At 40.9% G+C, this 22,713-nt stretch overlaps 1 protein-coding gene across 3 annotated transcripts in view; it reads left to right on the plus strand.

The window, feature by feature from the left end:
• The window catches only part of LOC132514309 (myoferlin), a 141,574-nt gene that overhangs the window by 64,535 nt on the left and 54,326 nt on the right, over window positions 1–22,713 (plus strand). For 2 of the 3 annotated variants that reach the window (XR_009538736.1, XM_060138919.1), the window contains exons 14-19: window positions 1,484–1,552; window positions 1,654–1,697; window positions 4,434–4,516; window positions 6,641–6,679; window positions 8,742–8,866; window positions 9,951–10,067. Coding sequence is in view for 2 of the 3 variants with exons in the window: in XM_060138919.1 (XP_059994902.1) it covers window positions 1,484–1,552; window positions 1,654–1,697; window positions 4,434–4,516; window positions 6,641–6,679; window positions 8,742–8,866; window positions 9,951–10,067 (477 nt within the window). In the remaining variant the exon portion in view is untranslated. The remainder of the gene's footprint in view (window positions 1–1,483; window positions 1,553–1,653; window positions 1,698–4,433; window positions 4,517–6,640; window positions 6,680–8,741; window positions 8,867–9,950; window positions 10,068–22,713) is intronic. The other variant, XM_060138920.1, reaches the window with a different exon arrangement.

Consider the following 22,713-nt stretch of genomic DNA (forward strand, 5'->3'; position numbering starts at 1 on the left):
AAACTGGGGGACTCTCGGTGTAGGAACACCTGTAACTACACTTTTACCTACAGAGATGGTTTAAGATTGGAGAGTGGGATTCCATAGTATTTAGAATAATGATGTACCATGGATAGTTCTAGGCATGAGGAAGTAGCATCTTCTAATTTGAGCCATGTGCAAGTGAGATTTGGCAAACTACACACACAGACTGGCTTATGTCCTAGGAGAGTCAGTGGGAGATGGCAGAAAAGTTCTCAGTTCTGGAGCTAAATGAGGCCAGATTTAAATTCAGCCTTGACCCCTGTCCATAGGGAGTGAAGGCAAATTCCTTAACCTCTGAGTCTCAGTTTCCTGAGCTATATGTGAGGATGATGATAATCTCATAGGATTGTTGAGTTAATTAATTCGGGAATTAAACAGTGTAAGCCTACTAAGCATCAGATGCTGTCCCACGAGCTGGGGAGAAAGAAGTGAGCGAGACAGTTGAGCGAGACAGTCTTAGCACTCCTGGAGCTTACTTTGTAACAGAAGGGACAACAATAAACAAGCAAATGAGAAGTTGCGTAATTTCAGTTAGTGCTAAGTACTCCGCAGAAAATAAAGCAGCGGACAAGAAGTGATGGGTGGGGTGTTGGAGGCGCATCCAGCTAGGTTATCAAGTGGGACACCTTGGAGGAAGTGACATTTGAGCAGAGGCCTAGATAATGCAGACATATGGGGGGGGGGCTTCCAGGCAGAAGGAAGAGCAGATGTAAAGGCCCCAAGGAGGATACACATTTGCAGCAAAAGAATGCCAACATGACTGGAGTGGAGCGAGCAAGGGACGAAACTGAGATGAGCTCAAAGAGGTGGGGTGAGGGGGGCAGGCAGAATATGAATCAGGACTGCAAGTATACCTGGAGAGCTGATGGAAGATGCTACAGAGGAGTGACGTGAAAGTGAGGAGGCAGGAGAGGAAGTGCGGACCCAGATGGGGACCAGCCGCAGGCATCCGGGGAAGATGGGATGACAATAGGCGTGTCAGCATTTACTAATGGATTGGATGAGGCACGTGAAGGGAAGAGAGGGGTTGTGGCTGACTCTGGTTCAAGACTGAACACCCTTGTGAACAGCAGTGGAAAGAGCAGCCAGTTTGGGGAGCAGGGAGAAGGGCTGGTGGGCAGGATCAAAAGATCTGTTTGGACGTGTTAGTGTAGAGATGCTTATTAGACAGCATGTAACGAGTGCTCACTAAATGTTAACTCTTGCATCATTACACGAATCCAATGTTAGTAATCTGGCGATTGAAAACTAGCTTTTTGTGCATAGAAGAAGCAAAGATCAATGTTAAACCCGTGTCATAATTTACCAAATTTTTATCAAGAAAAATAAACTTTAACGAGGATACCAAGTCTATAACTTATAAGTAAACTGCTAGAGTCATAATCCAGTATGCATATATTGTAAACTTTTCGAAATTAGAAACTTGAATACCTACTGTTTTGTTTTGATACTTTTACAGGTTTGCACAAATATAATTGAGAAAAATGCAAACCCTGAGTGGAATCAAGTCGTCAATCTTCAGATCAAGGTTTGACTTTCTTTTCTTTTAGAAAAAAGTAAGAATACTTTAATTGTTACTGAATAAGTTGAGAAATAACTACTTTTTTTTTTTCTGTTTCTCTTTAACAGTTTCCTTCAGTGTGTGAAAAAATAAAACTAACAATATATGACTGGTGAGTTAAAAAGGACTTGTGTCTAATTCAAAATTAAAGAATTAAATATTTGGATATTGAGAAATATTACTTCAGATGGTCTAACTTATTTTTAGGGACATTTGCTTTTTCTTTCAGAGGGAAAGGGTACACTGCTCCTGGAATTGGGTGTTTTCTTTAAAAATAATAATAGTGGCTGTTACAGAAAAGCTTTGGATATCTTGGTTCAACTGCTCATAAACAAAAGGAAGGAAAAATGATCTGAATATAAGACAAGAAATCGAGATAAGAAATGAAGGCTTTACATACCATTAGGCTGTCCAAAATAGACTTCAGAAATGGAGTAAACTATTTCTTGGGAAGAATCACCAAAACATTCTGAGAGCTATTCTTCGTTATTGTTAGAAAGGAAAGTAGACAGAGCTCCCTGTTTGAGTGCAAAGAAAATTCGTTGAAATTTTTTGATGGACTTTGTACTAGACCAGCATCCTAGCAATTATTGGCCATAATGAGGCCATTCGTGGGTATGTTCTAGTTGGATGAGGCATTCAATCGACAGCCCTTAGCTCCCTGAGAGTAGAAATGGTAAATAGCATCATCATTGGCACTGGCATCATTATCACCACCACCACCACCACCACCACCACCATCACCACCACCATCATCATCATCATCATCAATGTTTATTATGATGTTAGCTGCTGTGTTTTGAGCACTGCTAAGTGCCAGGTGCTGTGCCTCTTGCCTTCCCTACATTATTCCATTTAGTCTTTAGAGTAACCCTATGGAATAGAGACTATGATTAATTCATTTTACAGACAAAGACTCTGAGGCTCAGAGAAGTCAGGTGACTTACCCACAGTCACACAGATAGTTAGAGACCCAGTTGGGTCCCTATCCTGTCTGGCCCTAGTTTTTCCTTTGGCTAAATGTATTTGACTTTCATGTTCGTACCCTCTTGGCACTATGGCAACAAGGCACTTTGGGAAGAGGGGAGAAGGCTTTCTTTATTCAGTAACTACATCACAGTTCGTTGAGGGTTGTGAAGAGGCCTGAGGCCAAAATGCCCCTTCCGATGAGCGTGAGCTCATTTTAAGTTACTTGGGACCCCTAGTCGACACTCTGAAGGTGCTCCAGGGGCCTCAGGAACTGTCAGGAGTGTGGGCTTGGACTCTACATAGATCAGGTAACCACTCTGGCCTACAGACTCTGCAGTGGGCTGATTGCCAGCGGAGCCATCCCAGAGTTGCCCGTGGTCACAACAAATGGTGGGGTTTTTCCCTGACCTAGTCTGCCCTCTCCAAAGCAATAGTAGCCTAGGGTGTGCAGAGAGACCCTGTTTATCTGGGGGAATCCTTGGATCCAGATCTTTGGTTACATACCCTGTAGGGTATTTACACAACTGAGGGAAAGCTAAGGATTCTTTAAATGTAGTCCAGACTCTTCTGGACGGACAGACAGGATGCAAGGCCCACGCATGTGGCTTAATACCTAAAAATAATTTTTTCTCCTGTATACTGTGTTTAATTAGTCACTTTCTATAACCTAATATTATACTATATAATGTATAATATTTTATATAACATATAGTATTACTATAATATACATAATAATATAGTATAAGCTTTACCTCAAAATACTGAATGCAACTTTCTTCCCCCGCATGGGGTCCTAAACTTTAGAGTGGGTGTGACACTAGATGGAATAAAGAAGAGAAGGAATTAAACAGAGGATGTTATCAATATAAACCTTGTGTGTTACATGTACTGTGTGCCCAGCTATAGACCATTTCATGTTAGGCTCACAGGCTCTCTAAGATACTCACAGAAATATACACAGTTGTAGGTACTTGTAGTGGGCAAACTTATCCCAACCATATAGATAAGATTTAGGTTATAGGCAAGCAAATGAAGTCAGAAAAATAGCATCTATCATACAGTAGATGTTCAAGAAATGTTTGAATTGAAAGGGAATTTTTTTCCCTATGAAGCACCCTTAGAAATAGCCCACTGTCGTTGTTAAACCGTCATAGTAGCCAGTATGAACATGATAAAATAAGATACATGCACTTATTCTATGTAATGAGATTTTTTTTTGAGGGGGGGGTTGGTTCGCGGGCCTCTCACTGTTGCGGCCTCTCCCGCTGCGGAGCACAGGCTCCGGACGCGCAGGCCCAGCGGCCATCGCTTACGGGCCCAGCCGCTCCGCGGCACGTGGGATCCTCCCAGACCGGGGCACAAACCCGTGTCCCCTGCATCGGCAGGCGGACCCCCAACCACTGCGCCACCAGGGAAGCCCCTGTAATGAGATTTTTATTACCCTCATCATGTTATGTGCCTGCAACTGATCCATTCACTTTATGACGATGGTACTGAGTGTGGCCATAGGCAAATCCCTTGACCTCTGTAAAAATCCCAGTTTCCATAACTGAAATGAGTTGTCCGACTAGATCAATCTTTCTCAGAGGGTGCTTGGGGGACCATTTGCATCAGAATGGTCTCAAAAGTAAGACTCAATAAAGCCTCACTTTATTGAGTAAAGTGAGAGAATTTGAGACAAGGAGATGAGAGGTGGTATGGGATGCAGGGGTGGGGAGTGGTGGTGGTTTCCAAGTGGTTTTAAAGTACGGTAAAGCTTGAGGCCCACTGGACAGGAAGATTTCTGAGGTCTAGCGTCTTTTCCAGCTCTCTCTTATTATTGTTGAAACGAAGATACGTCTTCATAGGTGGAGGTCTTAACCTGTTCTTTTATACACAGGGACCGTATTACGAAAAATGATGTCATTGGGACAACATATCTGCACCTCTCTAAAATTGCTGCCTCTGGTGGGGAAGTGGAAGGTGAGTCACACAGCAGAGCAGGAACAAGACAGGGCGGAGAACTTCTGGAGAAGGAATGAACTGGGGTAGCCACCTGGCAATGGACTTGGTTTCTGAGAAGCCAAATGTGATGAGCCTAGTGAACCATTTCAGTGATGTTTTGATGGTGGCCAGCAAAACAATTGATTAGTAATTAATAATTGAGGTAACTCTCAATTATCTGAGTTAAAAAAATTTTTGCTTTCATGCTTCAATCCAAAAACTCTTTCCCAGTACCTGTTTTACAAATTTTTGAGCATCAATACGGAGGGTACCTTTTGTTTTTAAGAGTGGCATTGACACCAGTCCACCCAAATATAAAATAATGTTCCCTTCTTTACTGACTTCCTTGGCAGGAACAAGGTCAAATGGCACTGAACCATGTACTGTCCACTCCGGATAATGTGCATTTTGTTTTTGTTCATTTTATGCTAACAAGCATTGATAACCAATATACCTTTTGTTGTTTTTCATACTGAGAACTAATTGCCTATACTTGGCATTATGGTCTGAAATTGTAATAGGGAATGAAGGAGATAAATTAAGACGGTAAGAAAAAATTTAGTGTTAACACATTAATAATACGAGCAGCTTATTGTCTGTTACCAAAATAAAATTCTTGTAAATACCAGTAGATTAAATACATTGAGTAAAGTGAGAGAATTTGAGACAGAATTTTGTTTTAGGAAACCTAAGGGTCCTCTCATCCTTATCTTGTTTAAGAGAGGACTTTATATGTTTTTAAAAACATACTATAAGCCAAGCAATAGGTAGTATGACCAAGAACCTGAAACATCATAGAGATTTGATGAAGAAGATATAGATTTCCTCTCTCAGGAAGAAGGAAAAACAAAAGGCATTAGAAATTCCAAGAAAAATAAAGAGCTGAACCAAGAAGGTAATAGTCCAAATATAAAGTCAGGTGTAGCATTATTTTAAGCAAATGATAGAAGGTGAGAAAGAGATTCCATCTAAACATTCTCTGCTAAGTGGCATAGGGGACCATGCTGCTGGACCTGTACAAAGGAATGGAATTACAACTCTCCTTTTCTCTGCAGAGAACAATACTTAATATAATGTGTTGTTATAATGTGAACACTATTAATTGTTAAAAAATTTTTTTTGTTAAACCTGTAGTCAAGGCTCTAAACAGAACGTGAATGTCATCACCTCTTACGATGTAAAAGTACAGAAGATAGAGCTTAGAAGTGGAAAAAGGAAGGGGAGAGGTAGGGAAGGGTAGGCATGCTATTAGCCTCTTTTTATCAAGTGAGGGATGCAGATATGAAGGTTAGATTAAATCATTGGTTAGATAAAAAATTGGTTAAAGACTAGATTAAATTTATTGGTTAAAGGCAACCAATAGAGTAATTAAAATCATGCTATAACTATATGGGAGGGAGGGTAAAAATTACTTAAATTCATTTAATTTAGCAGAAAGTCATTAAATAATTACCTAAAAATAATTATTCAAGAAATAGTGGAATAAGCATTTTTCTTAGTGACATGGTGGTTAACATCCAGCACAAGTGAAGATGAATAGTTACGAAGAGTGTCAGCCCCTGTCTCTGATGCCTTCTCTCATGCAGGCCCTGCGGACAGTCCGTAACGGGGTCTCAAAATAACAATGAGCGGCCTCCAACCATCCCACCCTGGAAGAAACAGAGAATGTACCTTAAACTATAAACCTTTGCTCACACAGCCTTAGGCTAAATTAACTTGGATTATCTGGTCTTAGTCCCAACTAAATTAGACACAGGACAAGTAAGTGTTTTATTAAAATCATGAAATGTTGGTACCTTCCCCAGGCGTCCTTTGATGGTGGGAAGCTACTTCTCTGATGCTTCACTGCCTTCGGGCTGACGAGATTGGGTTATTTCATGCGTGATGGTGCTGCCAGGTGCCACAGAAGTCTTGAGCCATTTTGTTTTTAACCAGTGACATTTGTGTACATTACAAAAGGGTGATGTGATTTGAGTCTGGATTTGGGATTTTTCTGGTGTTGCTAAACCACTTACCTAGCATTGGATTTGATTAACTTTTTCACTGTCTCTTTTATAAAGTCCGTGTTTCTCTTGTTTAACCAACCATATTTTTACTACGTAGATTTCTCATCTTCGGGATCTGGGGCTGCATCATATACAGGTTTATGCTTTGTAATTTTGCTATCTTCTAGATCTTTCTGTTTACTACTATCTTATTAAGAACTTATCAATTGATTGCCTTTAGCGTTTAGCTTTTTTTTTTTTTTTTTTTACGTTTTGCTGTCTTAAAAGTAGTTTTGCTACAGTAACAATTTTTGTATTAGTATTGTATGGTTGTCCTGCAAAGCTAAGTTTAAACAAATGTGCTAACCAGGCTTTGCTACATGCCTGTGTTTTCACCTAGATGCATACCATCCTGGCTTCATTGTAAATAATTGAATAACACTTTTTTGTTATTGTTGTTTATGGTCTTCATCTTCCAACTATTCAGGATCATAACATGTCCTTGGGTTTGCACAGCACTCACCATTCTTTGCAAGTTTGCTCAGTGCTCTCACACTTGACCTTACAACCCTGTCAGGGCAGATGTTGTTACCCTAATAGATGAAGACTTTGTGATTTAGAGACATTTGTTTTCTTTCAAATAAACATGATAATCCCTGCCATGCTAACCACCCAAGGTTGTAGTGAGAGGGAAAAGAGATCATGTAAGAAAGTTTGCAAACTGCAAAATTAAGGTTTTATCATGTGCCTTTATGTTATTGGCACAATGACTCATTCTTATTTGTTTTTAAAAATCAATCTCATTATCTTATAATCAGACTTTATGTGAATATTAAGTAGTCTTTAGGTTTGTAACAAACTTGGCAGATTTGCTCACACTTCACTCCGTCATTCATTTGTTTAACCAATCAAAAAATATTTATGTTGTAGTACTCCAAGACAGAACAAGGACTGGGTGCTTAGGGAGTCAGAATAAAACATGCTTGAATCTTACCCCACCTACCAAAGGAATTTATAGTGTAGTCACAGAGATGAGCAGCTATTTAAGGGTCAAAAATTAAAATATAAAATGATAACTTAATAGAAGTTCAAAATGCAAAGGAGCCTCAGAAAGGTGGAAAAGATTGCAAACTACATGTGTATATAGTTTGCTCAACTGTTTATTAATCGGCATTCTGCTCACCTGCTACTTCACGTTTATCTTTCTGCCTTAGTTTTAAGCACAGAGCTGGAAAAGGGCCATAGACGTCATCTGGTCAACTTCTCATCCATAAAGGAATCGTTTTGACCATATCCTGAAAGATAGGCTGAAGTCTTGGCCTTAACATTTCCTCTGTCCCCAGTGTAGTCTGTCCCATTGTTTGACACCACTAATTCATAGAAAGATCTTCCTTACTTTGAGTGAACCAAAGCTGGCTTCCTTGTAGCTCCCAACAGCGGTCCTTCCCCTGCTTTTGGAAGCAAGTCCATCCCTCCTCCATATGGGAGCCACTCAGATGGCTGGTGGCAGCTCCTATTATACATCCCCATCTTCACCTGCAGTCTCCCTTTGACAACGCTATTTGCTTACATTGCCTGCAGTGCCCCTCCTTGGGGAGTAGCTCTTGCTAAGACCAGGTAGCAGAAATACGGAGCATATTGGACCCTCATCAGAGATAGAATGTCATGAATGGAGACTTCACATTGCTTATGAATATCATACGGTCATAACCGTAGGCAGACAGTTCATTGTTATATGTAAAAATTTTTAATGTCTTGTATTTTAAAAATCATCTGCCAGATTTATACTAACTACTTGAGACTAAATATGTTTTTGGAGAACAAATAAAATTAATCTGATATACATCATTTAAATGACTTCCCAAAACAATTATAATCGTTACCCCAGTTGCCAATGACATGTTTACTACAGTGCCAGTTATAAACTTGCAAAAAATGTGAAGATCAACTTCTTATTCTTTCATTTGAATAGCATCATCTTTTTGTAAGAATAACATAAGCTTACCTGAACTCCCCCCGAAAATGTTTTTTATTTAATGTTTTATAGCAATAAGATAAGGGAAATACGGCAGTTCTCACAAGTGTTTACAATTTGCACTAATACAACTAACTCACAAAATGGAGGAAAACAGTCTCACCCAACTAACTAATAACTAATATTTATTTCAACCGATTGAGTGTTAAAAGCCTAAAATACTAATGATGATGTTATCTCTCAGCAAATACAGGAGAAACAGAGGTGGGCTTTGTTCCAACGTTTGGACCTTGTTATCTGAACCTTTATGGAAGCCCCAGAGAGTACACGGGATTCCCAGATCCCTATGATGAGCTAAATACTGGAAAGGTTAGTTCTTCAATTAAGGTTTGTTATTAATGAGCACCGATTAATGCGATTCCTTCTTCTAATGGTTATTAATCAAGTCTCATTTAGGGGACACCCCCCCACCCCCAGAGACCCACCAGATGACTGATCAAGTGTTGAAGGATGGAAGTCTCATGCCCCTCAAGTCCTAGAATGCAAGAATAGGAAAGGATCCTGGAGATCATCTAATGTGGCAATTGCAAATGCATAGCATGGCCATTCCCCCATCCTAGACTTAAGGCAGATGTCAGTAATCAATGTTGGCTCTTTCCAAAAAGCAAGTGTGCTACCTCAGAATTCCATTCAATGCCATGTTCTAGGAATTTGCCAAAAGACTGGAGGTGACATGCTTGACATTGCTATCCCTGATCCGATCCAACCTCTTCATTTTATAGACAAGGACATGGAGGCCCAGAGATGGGAAGTGGTCGTTCCACCACATTAGAAGCCCAAGTACTGTCAGTTAGTTAGCTCCCAAAGCCCACGAAAAGAGTGAGGGTAGAGAGAAAGCCCTGGGGATGGGGGTGGGGGTGGAGGTGGAAGCTTTCACTTCCTCTCCAGAGTGTTCTGTTGCCAACACTGCTTGGTATATTGGGAGGAGTAGCCACAATTAATACTCACACTCAGCCGCACCCAGAACATCTTCCTCTTTTATTTCCTGGCTACTCGAGACTTGCCCTGGTTGCCAACATGGCAGCTTCCCTTTTCTGAGGAAAGGAGCAAAGTTAATGCAGATAAATGCAGAGCTGAAGTTGGGTGAGGGAGACTTCGAGCCCCTTCCACTCCCACCCCAGCATCTGGGAACCCTTTCTGGATCCGAGCATGACTCGAAAGGCCCTGACACCAGCCGTGACTAAGGTCCATTTCGGCCCCGGCTCTCTTTGGGATCCTTCCTGAAGTCATTGGCTCTTCTTTCAGATACCAAAGACCAGCTGAGAGAGTTGCTGACTGATTCATTTTGGGAAGGAGAAACTTAAAGTTGTAGCTGGATGAGCCCAAATAGAGGGACAGATCTTTTCACTGTTGTTTGTGCCTAGAAGAATAATCCTGTGCTGTTGCCTTTCAGGGGGAAGGAGTAGCCTACCGAGGCAGAATCTTGGTTGAATTAAGCACTTTACTTGAAAAGACACCCCCAGATAAAAAGCTTGAGCCCATTTCAAATGATGACCTGCTGGTTGTTGAGGTAAATGTTGGAGTGTGGACTGTGTGTGGTATGGAAGGGGTGGTACAGAGGGTTGGAGGTGGGATGGTTAGTGCTGGCCTGCCTGAGCCAGCAGGCCTGAAGGGGGCATCCAGGGACTGAAGGGTCGGCTGTGGCAGAGGTGGAGAGACGGGAGTCATAGCAAGTGCCGCTCCACACCCTCTTGGTCTATCTACCACAGCCCTATGGGGGTGATGAGACTTGCTTTATCTTTGAGATGTTACTACCCTACTGAAAACCAGCAAGAGCAGTGATACCCCCAAATTGAATGGCCTGTTTGCTAACTGGGCTTGGGTGTGTCGTGGGGAGGAGGCCACAAGAGCCGTTCCAAATGATATAGCAGCCACCACTAGTCACTTCCATTTTCAGAAGTAATTGCCTTATCTCAGGCTTCCCAGCATGTGAGGACGTGTTTATATTAATGCCCACGTTACAGCAGCTCTGAGACGCCACTCCTCCTCGAAGACAGGAAGTCTTCCGAGTTCACCTTACCAACTATTTCTTGTTCTTTATTTATTTTTTTAAATTTTTATTGAAGTATGGTTGATTTACAATGTCATGCTAGTTTTCAGGTGTACAGCACAGTTATTCAGTTATATATATATACATACACATACATATATATATATATACTTTTTCAGATTCTTTTCCCTTATAGGTTATTACAAAATATTGAGTATAGTTCCCTGTGCTATACAGTGGGTCCTTGTTTCTTTTTCTTTTTTTAAAACCAGCTCTTTCCCCACTATGGAGACAACTTATGCATAACATCCATGATTCTTATGGCAAAGAGCCACAGATGTAGTGTTTTCCTAGTAAATTCAAATGTCAGTGTAATTAATTCAAGGCAATAAATACAAAAAAAAGAATATTCTTATCAGGAAACAGTTAAGTGCTTAGTTTTTTCCCTTGTCAGCTAACTGACCTCTGCGGTAGATTCGTTAGCGTGTGTGTGGTGTGATTGGATAGCCCAGTATTAAACTCACCTCGTCTCTGCTGCTCACGGAATTGTTTCTGGCAACATCCTATACCATTATCATGACTGTTGCTTTTTCTTTTTGATAAATCATGCTAGTTTATTTTACTTTTGAACTTTAAAAAAATTGACATGTGACATACAACGTTGTGTAAATTTAAGGTGTACAGTGTGTTGATTTGGTGCCTTTATATATTGCAGTATGAATACCACCCTACTGTTAGCTAACACTTCTGTCATGTCACAGAACTATCACGTTTCGTGGTGAGAACTTTTAAGATCTAGTCTCTTAGCAACTTTAAAGTATTGATATATAATACAGTATTATGGACTGTGACCACAGTGATGTGCATTAGATTTCCAGAACTTATTCATCTTCTAACTGCAAGTCTGTACCCTTTGACCAGCATCTCCTCAATTGCCCCAACCCCTAGTAATGACCATTCTACTTTCTGCTTCTATGAATTCAGCTTTTTTAGATTCTACATATATGTGCTATAACACAGTATTTATCTTTCTCAGTCTGACTTATCTCACTTAGCATAATGCCGTCCAGGTCCATCCGTGTTGTCGGGCAAATAGAGGATTTCCTTCTTTCTTGTGGCTGAATAATACTCCCTTATTTTATATATAGACACATACATACCACCTCTTCTCCAGCTATTTGTAAGAATCCTGGGTTGGTCCTTACATGTTCCAGAAATCTGAATTGTTTGCCAGCTATCTGATGCCCCCCTGCCTATGGCCTCTCCTTGCAGGTTCCCCCACCCCATCCTACCCCTCTCCCCTGCCCAAAAGGCTTCCTCAGGCTGCTGCCCTCCCCTTACTTACCCTGCATTCCAAGAAGGGTTCATGTTGTGGGATCATGCAGTGTAAATGAATATTGGTTTGTTTTTTACTTGTTAAAGAGACACTGAGTCAAAAGCAACAGGTTCGTCCAGTCAGCAGGGTCCTGGCCTGAGTCTATCCACGCCACAGCACCATCACCTCTGAAGTCCAGGAATCATGATAGATCTTAAGGACAAGTTAAGAAAAAGGGAAAAGAGGAGCAGGTAGGGGGAGAGGTGGAGTAGCTTACGTACTATTTACTGCCAGGATCATGCCAGAGAACGGCTAGAAACCACCCAAAGGCCTCCATGGAAACGCATGGGTCGTTCTGGCCTTGAGTAGTTACCGATGGCTCTTGAAGATTCAGTTGGAATTGCGGTTAGGCAGAAATGTTGTGGTTTCTCAGCAATCGCATTGCCTCCTTGTTCCATCACCAGAACACAATTTAAGTCCACGACCCTTCTCTTTGCTCTAAACATTAATAATAGAGTGGAGAAGGGGAAGGGAAAGGAAGAAGCCCAGCAAAGTGTAAAGGAAAAGCTCTTTAGCTACTAGAATGCAAAACCAAATTAGTTTTCTTTACTCCAAATAATTAAACACACACAGGTAAAGAAGCTTATGTCGTAAAGTTAATTAAAATGAAAGCAAAATACAGAAACAAAGAACCAATGATATTTACTGCCCACGGTATATGTCAACAATATGAAAGAATAGCTTTTTAAAACTGAAATACAAAACTGAATTAGTTTTCTTTGCTCCAAATAATTAAACCCAGAATGGTTTGTGTCACAAATGTAATAAAAACAGAAATGAATTATATAAACCAAAACCCCAACAAAGTTAAAAAGCAGGAAAGGAGCTGAGATGCCGAGGGTAAACCCACAGTTCAAGCAACCAGGAGTCCAGGAAGAGAGTGAGATGAGCAGATCTGTGCAGCTGCTGAGAGGATTTCATGAGAGTGGCCAGTCTAGAAGGTGATCATGACCCTTGCCCAACTTAAAAAGATCCCGTGACCCGGTCATATGCAAGTAATGAAACTTTCTGGTAAAGTTGAAGAGGCTTCGACAAAAGGGCAACTTGGTCCTTGTGAAATAATAGAATATATATTTCTGTCTCTGGTTCCTGGCACAGAGCTCCTAAAACCCCTGTAATTTCCTAAGTGATAAGAGCACTTGTGAGCATCTTTTGTTCTAATATTTGGTCTTCGACCCTGGTTCCTGACACAGAGCTCCTAAGTCCCTTAGCTTTCCTGGGTGATAAGAAAGTCTTTTGTTCTAATGAGGTGACTTGGTGGACTCCGGGATGGGGGCAGGTCACCAAGCCATGGTTAGAAGCTGGAACTTTCAGCCCAACCCCCCATTGTTCTTCAGAGAGGGGCTGGAAATTGGGTTAATGGTTGATCATGCCTACATGATAAAAGCCTCATAGAATCCCCAAGGTATGGGTTTCAGGGAGCTTCCGGGTTGGTGAACTCATGGAAGTACTGGGAGAGTGGTGTGTGTGGAGAGAGCGTGGAAGCTCTGCGCCTCTTCCCATAAACCTTGCCCTATGCATCTCTTCCATCTGGATGTTCATCTGCATCCTTTATCGTATCCTTTTATATTAACCCATAAACAGTAAGTAAACTGTTTTCCTGAGTTTTATGAGCTGCTCTAGCAAATTAATCTAACCTGAAGAGGGGATTGTGGGAACCTCCAATTTATGGCTAATGGGTCAAAAGGGCAGGTGAAGTGGGTAGGGCAGTTTTGTGGGACTGAGCCCTTAACCCGGGGGGTCTGATATTATCTCCAGGTGGACAGTGTCAACATTGAGTTAAATTGTAGGATACCTAGCTGGTGTGGCAGAATTGTTCAGTGTGGGAATATCCTCCCCACATCTGGCGTCAGAAGTATTGACAGTGTGATCGTAGTGTGAGAGTAAAGGAGACACACAGGAGGAAGAGTGAGTTTTTCCTACTCAGTTGCCAAAGAGCCCAAAGCTCCCCCATGTCCCTAGAGCAGAAGTCAACCTGGTGCTCCAGATGAGCTTGGTTAAGAGACCCCGTGAGAGATACAGCAGGGTTCAGCCTGGGTGCTTTGCTAAGGAATCAGGCAGGTAGAAGAAGATCAGCTGTTGCAACCCCAGGCTTAGAGCTCCCATTGGTCTGGCCCACGTTAAGTGTCAATAAATATTGCTTGAAACAACACATTGAGATTCATCCATCAGCTCCTTTAGACCAAAGGTGGCAAGTTGGGCAGTTTTCCTTGGCACAGTTTCCTTGTCATTGACCCTTAATGTCCCTGCCTCCTGGGCCCACGGCCACTTTTATAAGCTGTTACTTGCTACCTCTTATCAGTATTCTGCTTGACAAAACTCACCCCCTTCCCCAAATTTATCGATACTTCTGAAACTCTCCCTTATACCACCTACACCTACACCTTGCACTGGTCACTGAGGATCAGAAAGAGAGCCCCAAGGCCCTGCAAAGTTAAAGAAACATCCATCAGTGGATGGGTTGAATTATAGTTCAGTAGACTATAATTTATATTCTTCAACTTTCCCTGTTGTAGGCGGTTTTGGCCCAAGGCTACTAAGTTGGGGGTGGGGGGTGGGAGCTGAGGCTGCAGAGTGCTCTAAACAGTGTTGCTAAGTTACTTCTCGCCACCTCTTTGTGCTTGAGGGCACAGGGGAAGTAGGAAAGGGCTGGGGAAGGGCAGAATTCTCAGCTTCACTGTTACGCCAGGGTCATGGGGCTCTGGGGCAGGTGAGCAGATGGTAGGGGCGCCCCGTGGATTTTGACCTACAAAGTGGTCCAGGGAGCTGCTCCATCTCGAGTGGCTTGCCCACAGTGTGAGCGCACTCTGTTAGGAGTTGTGCTGGCCAGAAACACCACTTATTATCTTAGAGCTCAGACCCTCCAGGGTGAGGGTCCTGTCAGGGCTTCTGCGGGTGACTGTGAGTTCTGTGTGGGGAAATCCAGGGAGATCTAATGGAACCCTGGCCGTGTGGAGGTGTGCAGGGCAGAGCCAGCCCGGCCAGAGGCAGTATCCCCGCCTTTCTGCAGCACCTCTTGACGTGCCTTCGTTCTTTTCGGCAGTAACAGGCAGCTCTGGCTTAAATACTGTTTGTATTTTCTGGGCCCTGACTTAGGCCCCAAATTACGTTTCATATTTTTGCTCCTTCCCTTCTCTGATATCCTAGATGGTTTACAAAGAAGTTACGCTGTATATGGAAGGTCTGATTAATACAAATAACTTCCTACTTTGTAATTTTCATGCAGTAATTTAAACCAAACCTCAAATTTCCACAGCATTTCTGAACCATGGATAGTTCAGGGGGCTTAGTTGTGGGTAGTTAAGGGGACTCCTGACAAGTGACAAAAGTCCCTCAAGCCCCTCTCTACCAAAGTGACAGCAGACTAAGGTAGGGAAGGTTTTCAAATTGAAATGCCCAGGCAGAATCTCCGGAAGATGGGACCCAGATATAAATATAAATATATATAAATATAAATATATATATATATATATATATATATATATAAAAGCTCTTTGGGTGATCCAATTTGCAGCTAAGGTTGCAAATCAGTATTTTAGAAAGTCTTTCAAAAAAAGATTGACACTCAGGTGTTTCTAATGAAATCCTATGGGAGGTTTCAATTGTACTATGTCAAAAATTTCTTTAACTAAAATGGAGATTTTGTAATAGTGGGATATCCCAAGGTATTTTTTTTTTATTGAAGTATAGTTGATTTACAGTGTTGTGTTAATTTTTGCTGTACAGCAAAGTGATTCAGTTATGTATATATATATATTCATTTTAATATTCTTTTCCATTATGGTTTATCATAGGATACTGAATATAGTTCTCTGTGCTATACAGTAGGACATATATTTATGTCATTTATCCATTCCATATATAATAGTTTATATCTGCTAAACCCAATCTCCCACTCCTTCATCTCCCAACCCCCTACCCCTTGGCAACCACGTCTGTTCTCTATGTCCATGAGTCTGTTTCTGTTTCGTAGATAGGTTCATTTGTGTCATATTTTACATTCCGCATATAAGTGATATCATATCGTATTTGTCTTTCTTTTTCTGACTTATTTCACTTAGTATGATAATCTCTAGTTGCATCCATGTTGTTGCAAATGGCATTATTTCGGGGTCTTTTTATAGTTGAGTAGTATTCCTTTGTATATATATGTACCACATCTTCTTTATCCATTCATCTGTTGATGGACATTTAGGTTGTTTCCATGTCTTGGCTATTGTGATTAGTGCTGCTATGAACATAGGGGAGCATGTATCTTTTTGGATTAGAGTTTTTTCTGGATATATGCCCAGGAGTGGGATTGCTGGATCATATGGCAATTCTATTTTTAGTTTTCTGAGGAACCTCTATACTGTTTTCCATAGTGCCTCTACCAACTTACTTTCTCACCAACAGTGTAGGAGGGTTCCCTTTTCTCCACATCCTCTCCAGCATTTATTATTTGTAGAGTTTTTAATGATGGCCATTCTGACCAGTGTGAGGTGGTACTTCATTGTAGTTTTGATTTGCATTTCTCTGATAATTAGCAAATTTGAGCATCTTTTCATGTGCCTATTGGCCATTTGTATTTCTTCTTTGCAAATGTCTATTTGGGTCTTCTGCCCATTTTTCGATTGGGTTGTTTGCTTTTTTGTTGAGTTGTATGAGCTGTTTGTATATTTTGTAAATTAGGCCCTTGTCAATTGCATCATTTACAGATATTTTTCTCCCATTCTGTAGGTTGTCTTTTCTTTTTTCTTTCTTTCTTTTTTTTTTTTATGGTTTCCTTTGGTGTGCAAAAGCTTGTAAAGCTTTGATTAGGTCCCATTTGTTTATTTTCATTTTTATTTCTGTTGCCTTGGGAGACTGACCTAAGAAAACATTGGTATGATTTATGTCAGAGAATGTTTTGTCTAGGATCTGCTCTTTTTCTTTTGCCCATGCTGTGTGGCTTGCAGGATCTTAGTTCCCTGACCAGGGATCAAACCCATGCCCCTTGCAATGGAAGTGTGGAGTACTAACCACTGGGATTCCAGGGAATTCCCTAGGATCTCTTCTAGGAGTTTTATGGTATCATGTCTTATATTTAAGTCTTTAAATTATTTTGAGTTTATTTTTGTGTATGGTGAGAGGGTGTGTTCTAACTTCATCGATTTACATGCGGCCATCCAACTTTCCCAACACCACTTGATGAAGAGACTTCTTCCCATTGTATATTCTTGCCTCCTGTGTCAAAGATTAATTGACCAAAGGTATGTGAGTTTATTTCTGGGCTCTCTATTCTGTTCCATTGATCCATGTCTGTTTTTGTGCCAATACCATGCTGTTTTGATTACTGTAGCTTTGTAGTATTGTCTGAAGTCTGGGAGGGTTATGCCTCCTGCTTTGTTCTTTTTCTTCAGGATTGCTTTGGCAATTCTGAGTCTTCTATGGTTCCATATAAATTTTATGATTATTCTAGTTCTGTGAAAAGTGTCCTGGGTAATTTGATAGGGATTGCATTAAATCTGTAGGTTGCTTTGCATAGTATGGACATTTTAACAATATTAATTCTTCCAACCCAACAGCATGGGATATCTTTCCATTTCTTTGAATCATCTTCAATTTCCTTTATTAATGTTAGGTTTTTTTAAATAAATTATTTTTTATTTATTTTTGGCTGTGTTGGGTGTTCGTTGATGCATGCGGGCTTTCTCTAGTTGCAACAAGCAGGGGCTACTCTTCGTTGTGGTGCACGGGCTTCTCATTGCGGTGGCTTCTCTTGTTGTGGAGCACAGGCTCTAGAAGTGTGGGCTTTAGTAGTTGTGGCATGTGGGCTCAGTAGCTGTGGCTCACAGGCTCTAGAGTGCAGGCTGAGTAGTTGTGGCACACGGGCTTAATTGTTCCACAGCATGTGAGATCTTCCTGGACCCGGGCTTGAACCCGTGTCCCCTGAGTTGGCAGGTGGATTCTTAACCACTGCACCACCAGGGAAGTCCCTATTAATGTTTAATAGTTCTCAGCATATAAGTCTTTCATCTCCTTGGTCAGGTTTATTCTTGAGCATTTTATTTTGGGGGGTGCGATTTTGAAAAGTATTGTTTTTTACATTCCCTTTCTGAGATGTCATTCTCAGTGTAAAAAAAATGCAACCGATTTCTGTATGTTAATCTTATATCCTGCTACCTTGCTGAATTTGTTTGTCAGTTTTGGTAGTTTTTGTGTGGAGTCCTTAGGGTTGTCTATATATAGAATAATGTCATCTGCATATAATAACAATTTTACCTCTTCCCTTCCAATTTGGATACCTTTTATTTCTTTTTCTTATCTGATTGCTATGGCTAGGACTTCAAATACTATGTTGAATAGAAGAGGTGAGAGCGGGCATCCTTGTCTTGTTCCAGATTTTAGTGGGAAGGCTTTCAGCATTTCACTGTTGAGTATTATATTGGCTGTGGGTTTGTCATAAATAGCTTTTATTATGGTGAGATATGTTCCCTCTATACCCACTTTGGCAAGAGTTTTTTTTTTATCGTGAATGGATGTTGAATTTTGTCAAATGCTTTTTCTGCATCTATTGAGATGATCATGTGGTTTTTGTCTTTTCTTTTGTTTATGTGGTATATCACATTGATTGATTTGCATATGTTGAACCATCCATGTGAACTTGGGATGAATCCCACTTGGTTGTGGTGTTTGATCTTTTTTATGTGTTGTTGGATTTGGTTTGCTAATACATTGTTGAGAATTTTTTTTTTTTTTTTTTTTTTTTTTTGCTGTACGTGGGCCTCTCACTGTTGTGGCCTCTCCCGTTGCAGAGCACAGCCTCCGGACAGGCAGGCTCAGCGGCCATGGCTCACGGGCCCAGCCGCTCTGTGGCATGTGGGATCTTCCTGGACCGGGGCACGAACCCGTGTCCCCTGCATCGGCAGGCGGACTCTCAACCACCGCGCCACCAGGGAAGCCCCATTGTTGAGAATTTTTGCATCTATATGCATCAAAGATATTGGCCTGTAATTTTCTTTTTTGGTGGTATCTTTGTCTGGTTTTGGTGTCAGGGTGGTGTTGGCTTCATAGAATGTCTTTGGGGGTATCCTCTCCTCTTCAGTTTTTTGGAAGAGTTTGAGAAGGATTGGTATAAGTTCTTCTTTGTATGTTTGGTAGAATTCACCTGTGAAGCCCTCTTGGACTTCACAGGGACTTCACACTTTGTAGGGAGTTATTTTTAAATTACAGATTCTATTTCACCTCTAGTGATCTGTTCAAATTACCTATTTCTTCTTGATACAGTTTTGGTGGGCTGTATGTTTCTAGAAACTTGTCCATTTCTTCTGGGTTGTTGAATTTGTTGGCATATAATTGTTCATAGTATTCCCTTATGGTTTTTTGTATTTCTGCAGTATTGGTTGTTATGTCTCCTTTTCCATTTCTTATTTTATTTGAGTTCTCTCTCTTTTCTTCTTGGTGAGCCTGGCCAGAGGTGTGTCAATCTTGTTTACCCTTTCAAAGAATCAGCTCTTGGTTTTATTGATTTTTTTCTATTGTTATTTTAATCTCTGTTTTAGGGATCTTAGGCTAGGGAGTGCAGAGTGATGGCACTGACTGCCTGTGCAGGTCTCTCTCCATTCTAGCTGCTGCAAACCAGTTGCTGCATTCCCCTCTGAGGCTCCAAAGCTCCTCCTCTGTCCCAGCTGATCTCTTCACTGGTGAGGGGACTTCCCAGGGTGCAGGAACATTGCCTCTTTCACAGCTCCCTGCCAAGGGTGCAGGTCCCATCCCAATTCCTTTCTCACTTTCATTTTTTTTCTTTTGTCCTACCTGGTTACATGGAGATTTTCTTGCCCTTTCTGAGGTCTAAGGTCTTCTGCCAGCATTCAGTAGATATTCTGTTAAAATTGTTCCATATGTAGATGTATTTCTGATGCATTTGTGGGAGGCAGTGAGCTTCATGTCCTACTCCTCCACCATCTTGATCTCTCTCCCCAAGGTTCTTTGAGACAGGGGTCCCCAAACCCCGGGCCACGGACCAGTACCGGGCCGCACAGCAGGAGGTGAGTGGCAGGTGAGCAAAGCTTCATCTGCTGCTCCCCATTGCTCACATTACCATCTGAACCATCCGTGTCCCCCTCCCGCCCCGTCCGTGGAAAAATTGTCTTCCACAAAACCGGTCCCTGGTACCAAAAAGGTTGGGGACCGCTGCTTTAAGACAGCAAACTGCAGTCACTGTCAGATGTTCTTAAAATGGTCCTCAGGAAGTTTAAAATAGAACTACCATATGATCCAGCAATTCACTGCTGGGTATATACCCAAAAGAATTTAAAGCAGGGACTCAAATGGATATCTGTACAGTCATGATCATAGCAGCAGCGTTCACAATAGCCAAAATGTGGAAGCAACCATGAATCCACTGATTTTTTGAATGGATGAACAAAAATGTATACACACTGTTAATTAAACAAGGAGACCATTAGATAGTGGTGGCTCTAAAGTCTTGGCAGCCTACGTAAGCAACCAAAACCTAGGCCTGGCAATATCTCAAGATTAAGAAATCAAAAGCAAAGGACAACAAATCACAAATAGCCAAGTGAACTTTCCCAAATAATGCCACCACTTACGCTGTAGCCAGTCAAGTAATCTCCTTGTCTTCCTTCTGGCTGTACTCTATAAAAAGAGCACTTCCACTTACATGTAGAATCTAAAAAACAAAACAAGTGAACAAACATAACAAAACAGAAACAGACTCACAGATACAGAGAACAAACTGATGGTTGCCAGAGGGGAGGGGTGTGGGGGGAAATGGGTGAAAAGGTGAAGGAGATTAAGAGCTACAAATTTCCAGTTATAAAATAAAAGTCACAGGGATGTAATGGACAGCATAGGGAATATAGTCAATAATATTGTAATCACTTTATGGTAATTAGATCATTTTGTAAGGTATAAAAATATCAAATCACTAGGTTGTACACTGGAAACTAATAAAATATTGTAAGTTAATTATACGTCAATAAAAAAATATAAAAATACAAAATAAATTTTAAAAAGAAAGGAACAATGTTTGATCTCTATTTCAGAAAAATAAGTGTACCTAATTTCATTTGTTTTTAAATCTGACAGTAAAAGTCTTTTTTTTTTAATTGAAATATAGTTCATTTACAGTGTTGTGTTAGTTTCTGGTGAACAGCAAAGTGATTCAGTTATACATATACATATCTTTTTCTTATTCTTTTCCATTATGGTTTATTATATGATATTAAATATAGTTCCCTGTGCTATACAGTAGGACCTTGTTGTTTATCTATTTTGTATATAGTAGTTTGTATATGCTTATCTCAAACTCCTAACTTATCCCCCCTCCCCTTTCCCCTTTGGTAACCATAAGTTTGTTTTCTGTGTCTGTGAGTCTGTTTCTGCTTTGTAAATAAGTTCATTTGTATCATATTTTAGATGCCACATATAAGTGTTATCATATGATATTTGTCTTTCTCTTTTTGACTTGCTTCACTTAGTATGCTAATCTCTAGTTGCATCCATGTTGCTGCAAATGGCGTTATTTCATTCTTTTTTATGGCTGAGTAGTAGTATTTTATGGCTATGGTGTATATATGTACCACATCTTTATCCATTCATCCGTTGATGGACACTTAGGTTGCTCATGTCTTGGCTGTTGTAAACGGTGCTGCTGTGAACATTGGTGTGCGTGTATCGTTTTGAATTAGAGTTTTCTCCGGATATATGACAGAGTGGGATTGCTGGATCATATGGCAACTCTTTTTTTTAGTTTTTTGAGGAATCTCCATACTGTTTTCCATAATGGGCGTACCAATTTACATTCCCTCCAACAGTGTAGGAGGGTTCCCTTTTCTCTATACCCTCTTTGGCATTTACTATTTGTAGAGTTTTTTTTTTTTTTTTTCGTGGTACGCGGGCCTCTCACTGTTGTGGTCTCTCCCGTTGTGGAGCACAGGCTCCGGACGCGCAGGCTCAGTGGCCATGGCTCATGGGCCCAGCCGCTCCGCGGCATGTGGGATCTTCCCAGACCGGGGCATGAACCCGTGTCCCCTGCATTGGCAGGCAGACTCTCAACCACTGCGCCACCAGGGAAGCCCTGTAGAGTTTTTAATGATAGCCATTTTGACCAGTGTGAGGTGATATGTCATGGTAGTTTTGATTTGCATTTCTCTAATAATTAGCAGTTTGAGCATCTTTTCATGTGCCTATTGGCCATCTGTACGTCTTCTTTGGAGAAATGTCTATTTAGGTCTTCTGCCCATTTTTTGATTGGGTTGTTCGCTTTTTTTTGTTATTGAGTTGTATGAACTGTTTGTATAGTTTGGAAATTAAGCCCTTGTCAGTTGCATTACTTGCAGATATTTTCTCCCAGTCTATAGGTTGTCTTTTTGTTTTGTTTATGGTTTCCTTTGCTGTAAGCTTGTAAGTTTAATTAGGTCTCATTTGTTTATTTTTGCTTTTATTTCTATTGCCTTGGGAGACTGACCTAAGAAAATGTTGCTAGGATTTATGTCAGAGGATGTTTTGCATATGTTCTTTTCTAGAAGTGTTATGGTGTCATTTCTTATATTTAAGTCCTTAAGCCATTTTGAGTTTATTTTTGTGTATGGTGTGAGGATGTGTTCTAACTTCATTGATTTACATATGGCTGTCCAGCTTTCCCAACACCACTTGCTGAAGAGACTCTGACAGTAAAAGTCATTTTTTTCCTTAATAAATTTATTTATTTTTGACTGCGTTGGGTCTTCGTTGCTGCGCGTGGGCTCTTCGCTAGTTGTGGCAAGCAGGGGCTACTCTTCGTTGCAGTGCACGGGCTTCTCTTTG

Source organism: Lagenorhynchus albirostris, unplaced genomic scaffold (genome assembly GCF_949774975.1).
Source record: "Lagenorhynchus albirostris unplaced genomic scaffold, mLagAlb1.1 scaffold_275, whole genome shotgun sequence".
Classification (NCBI taxonomy): domain Eukaryota; kingdom Metazoa; phylum Chordata; class Mammalia; order Artiodactyla; family Delphinidae; genus Lagenorhynchus; species Lagenorhynchus albirostris.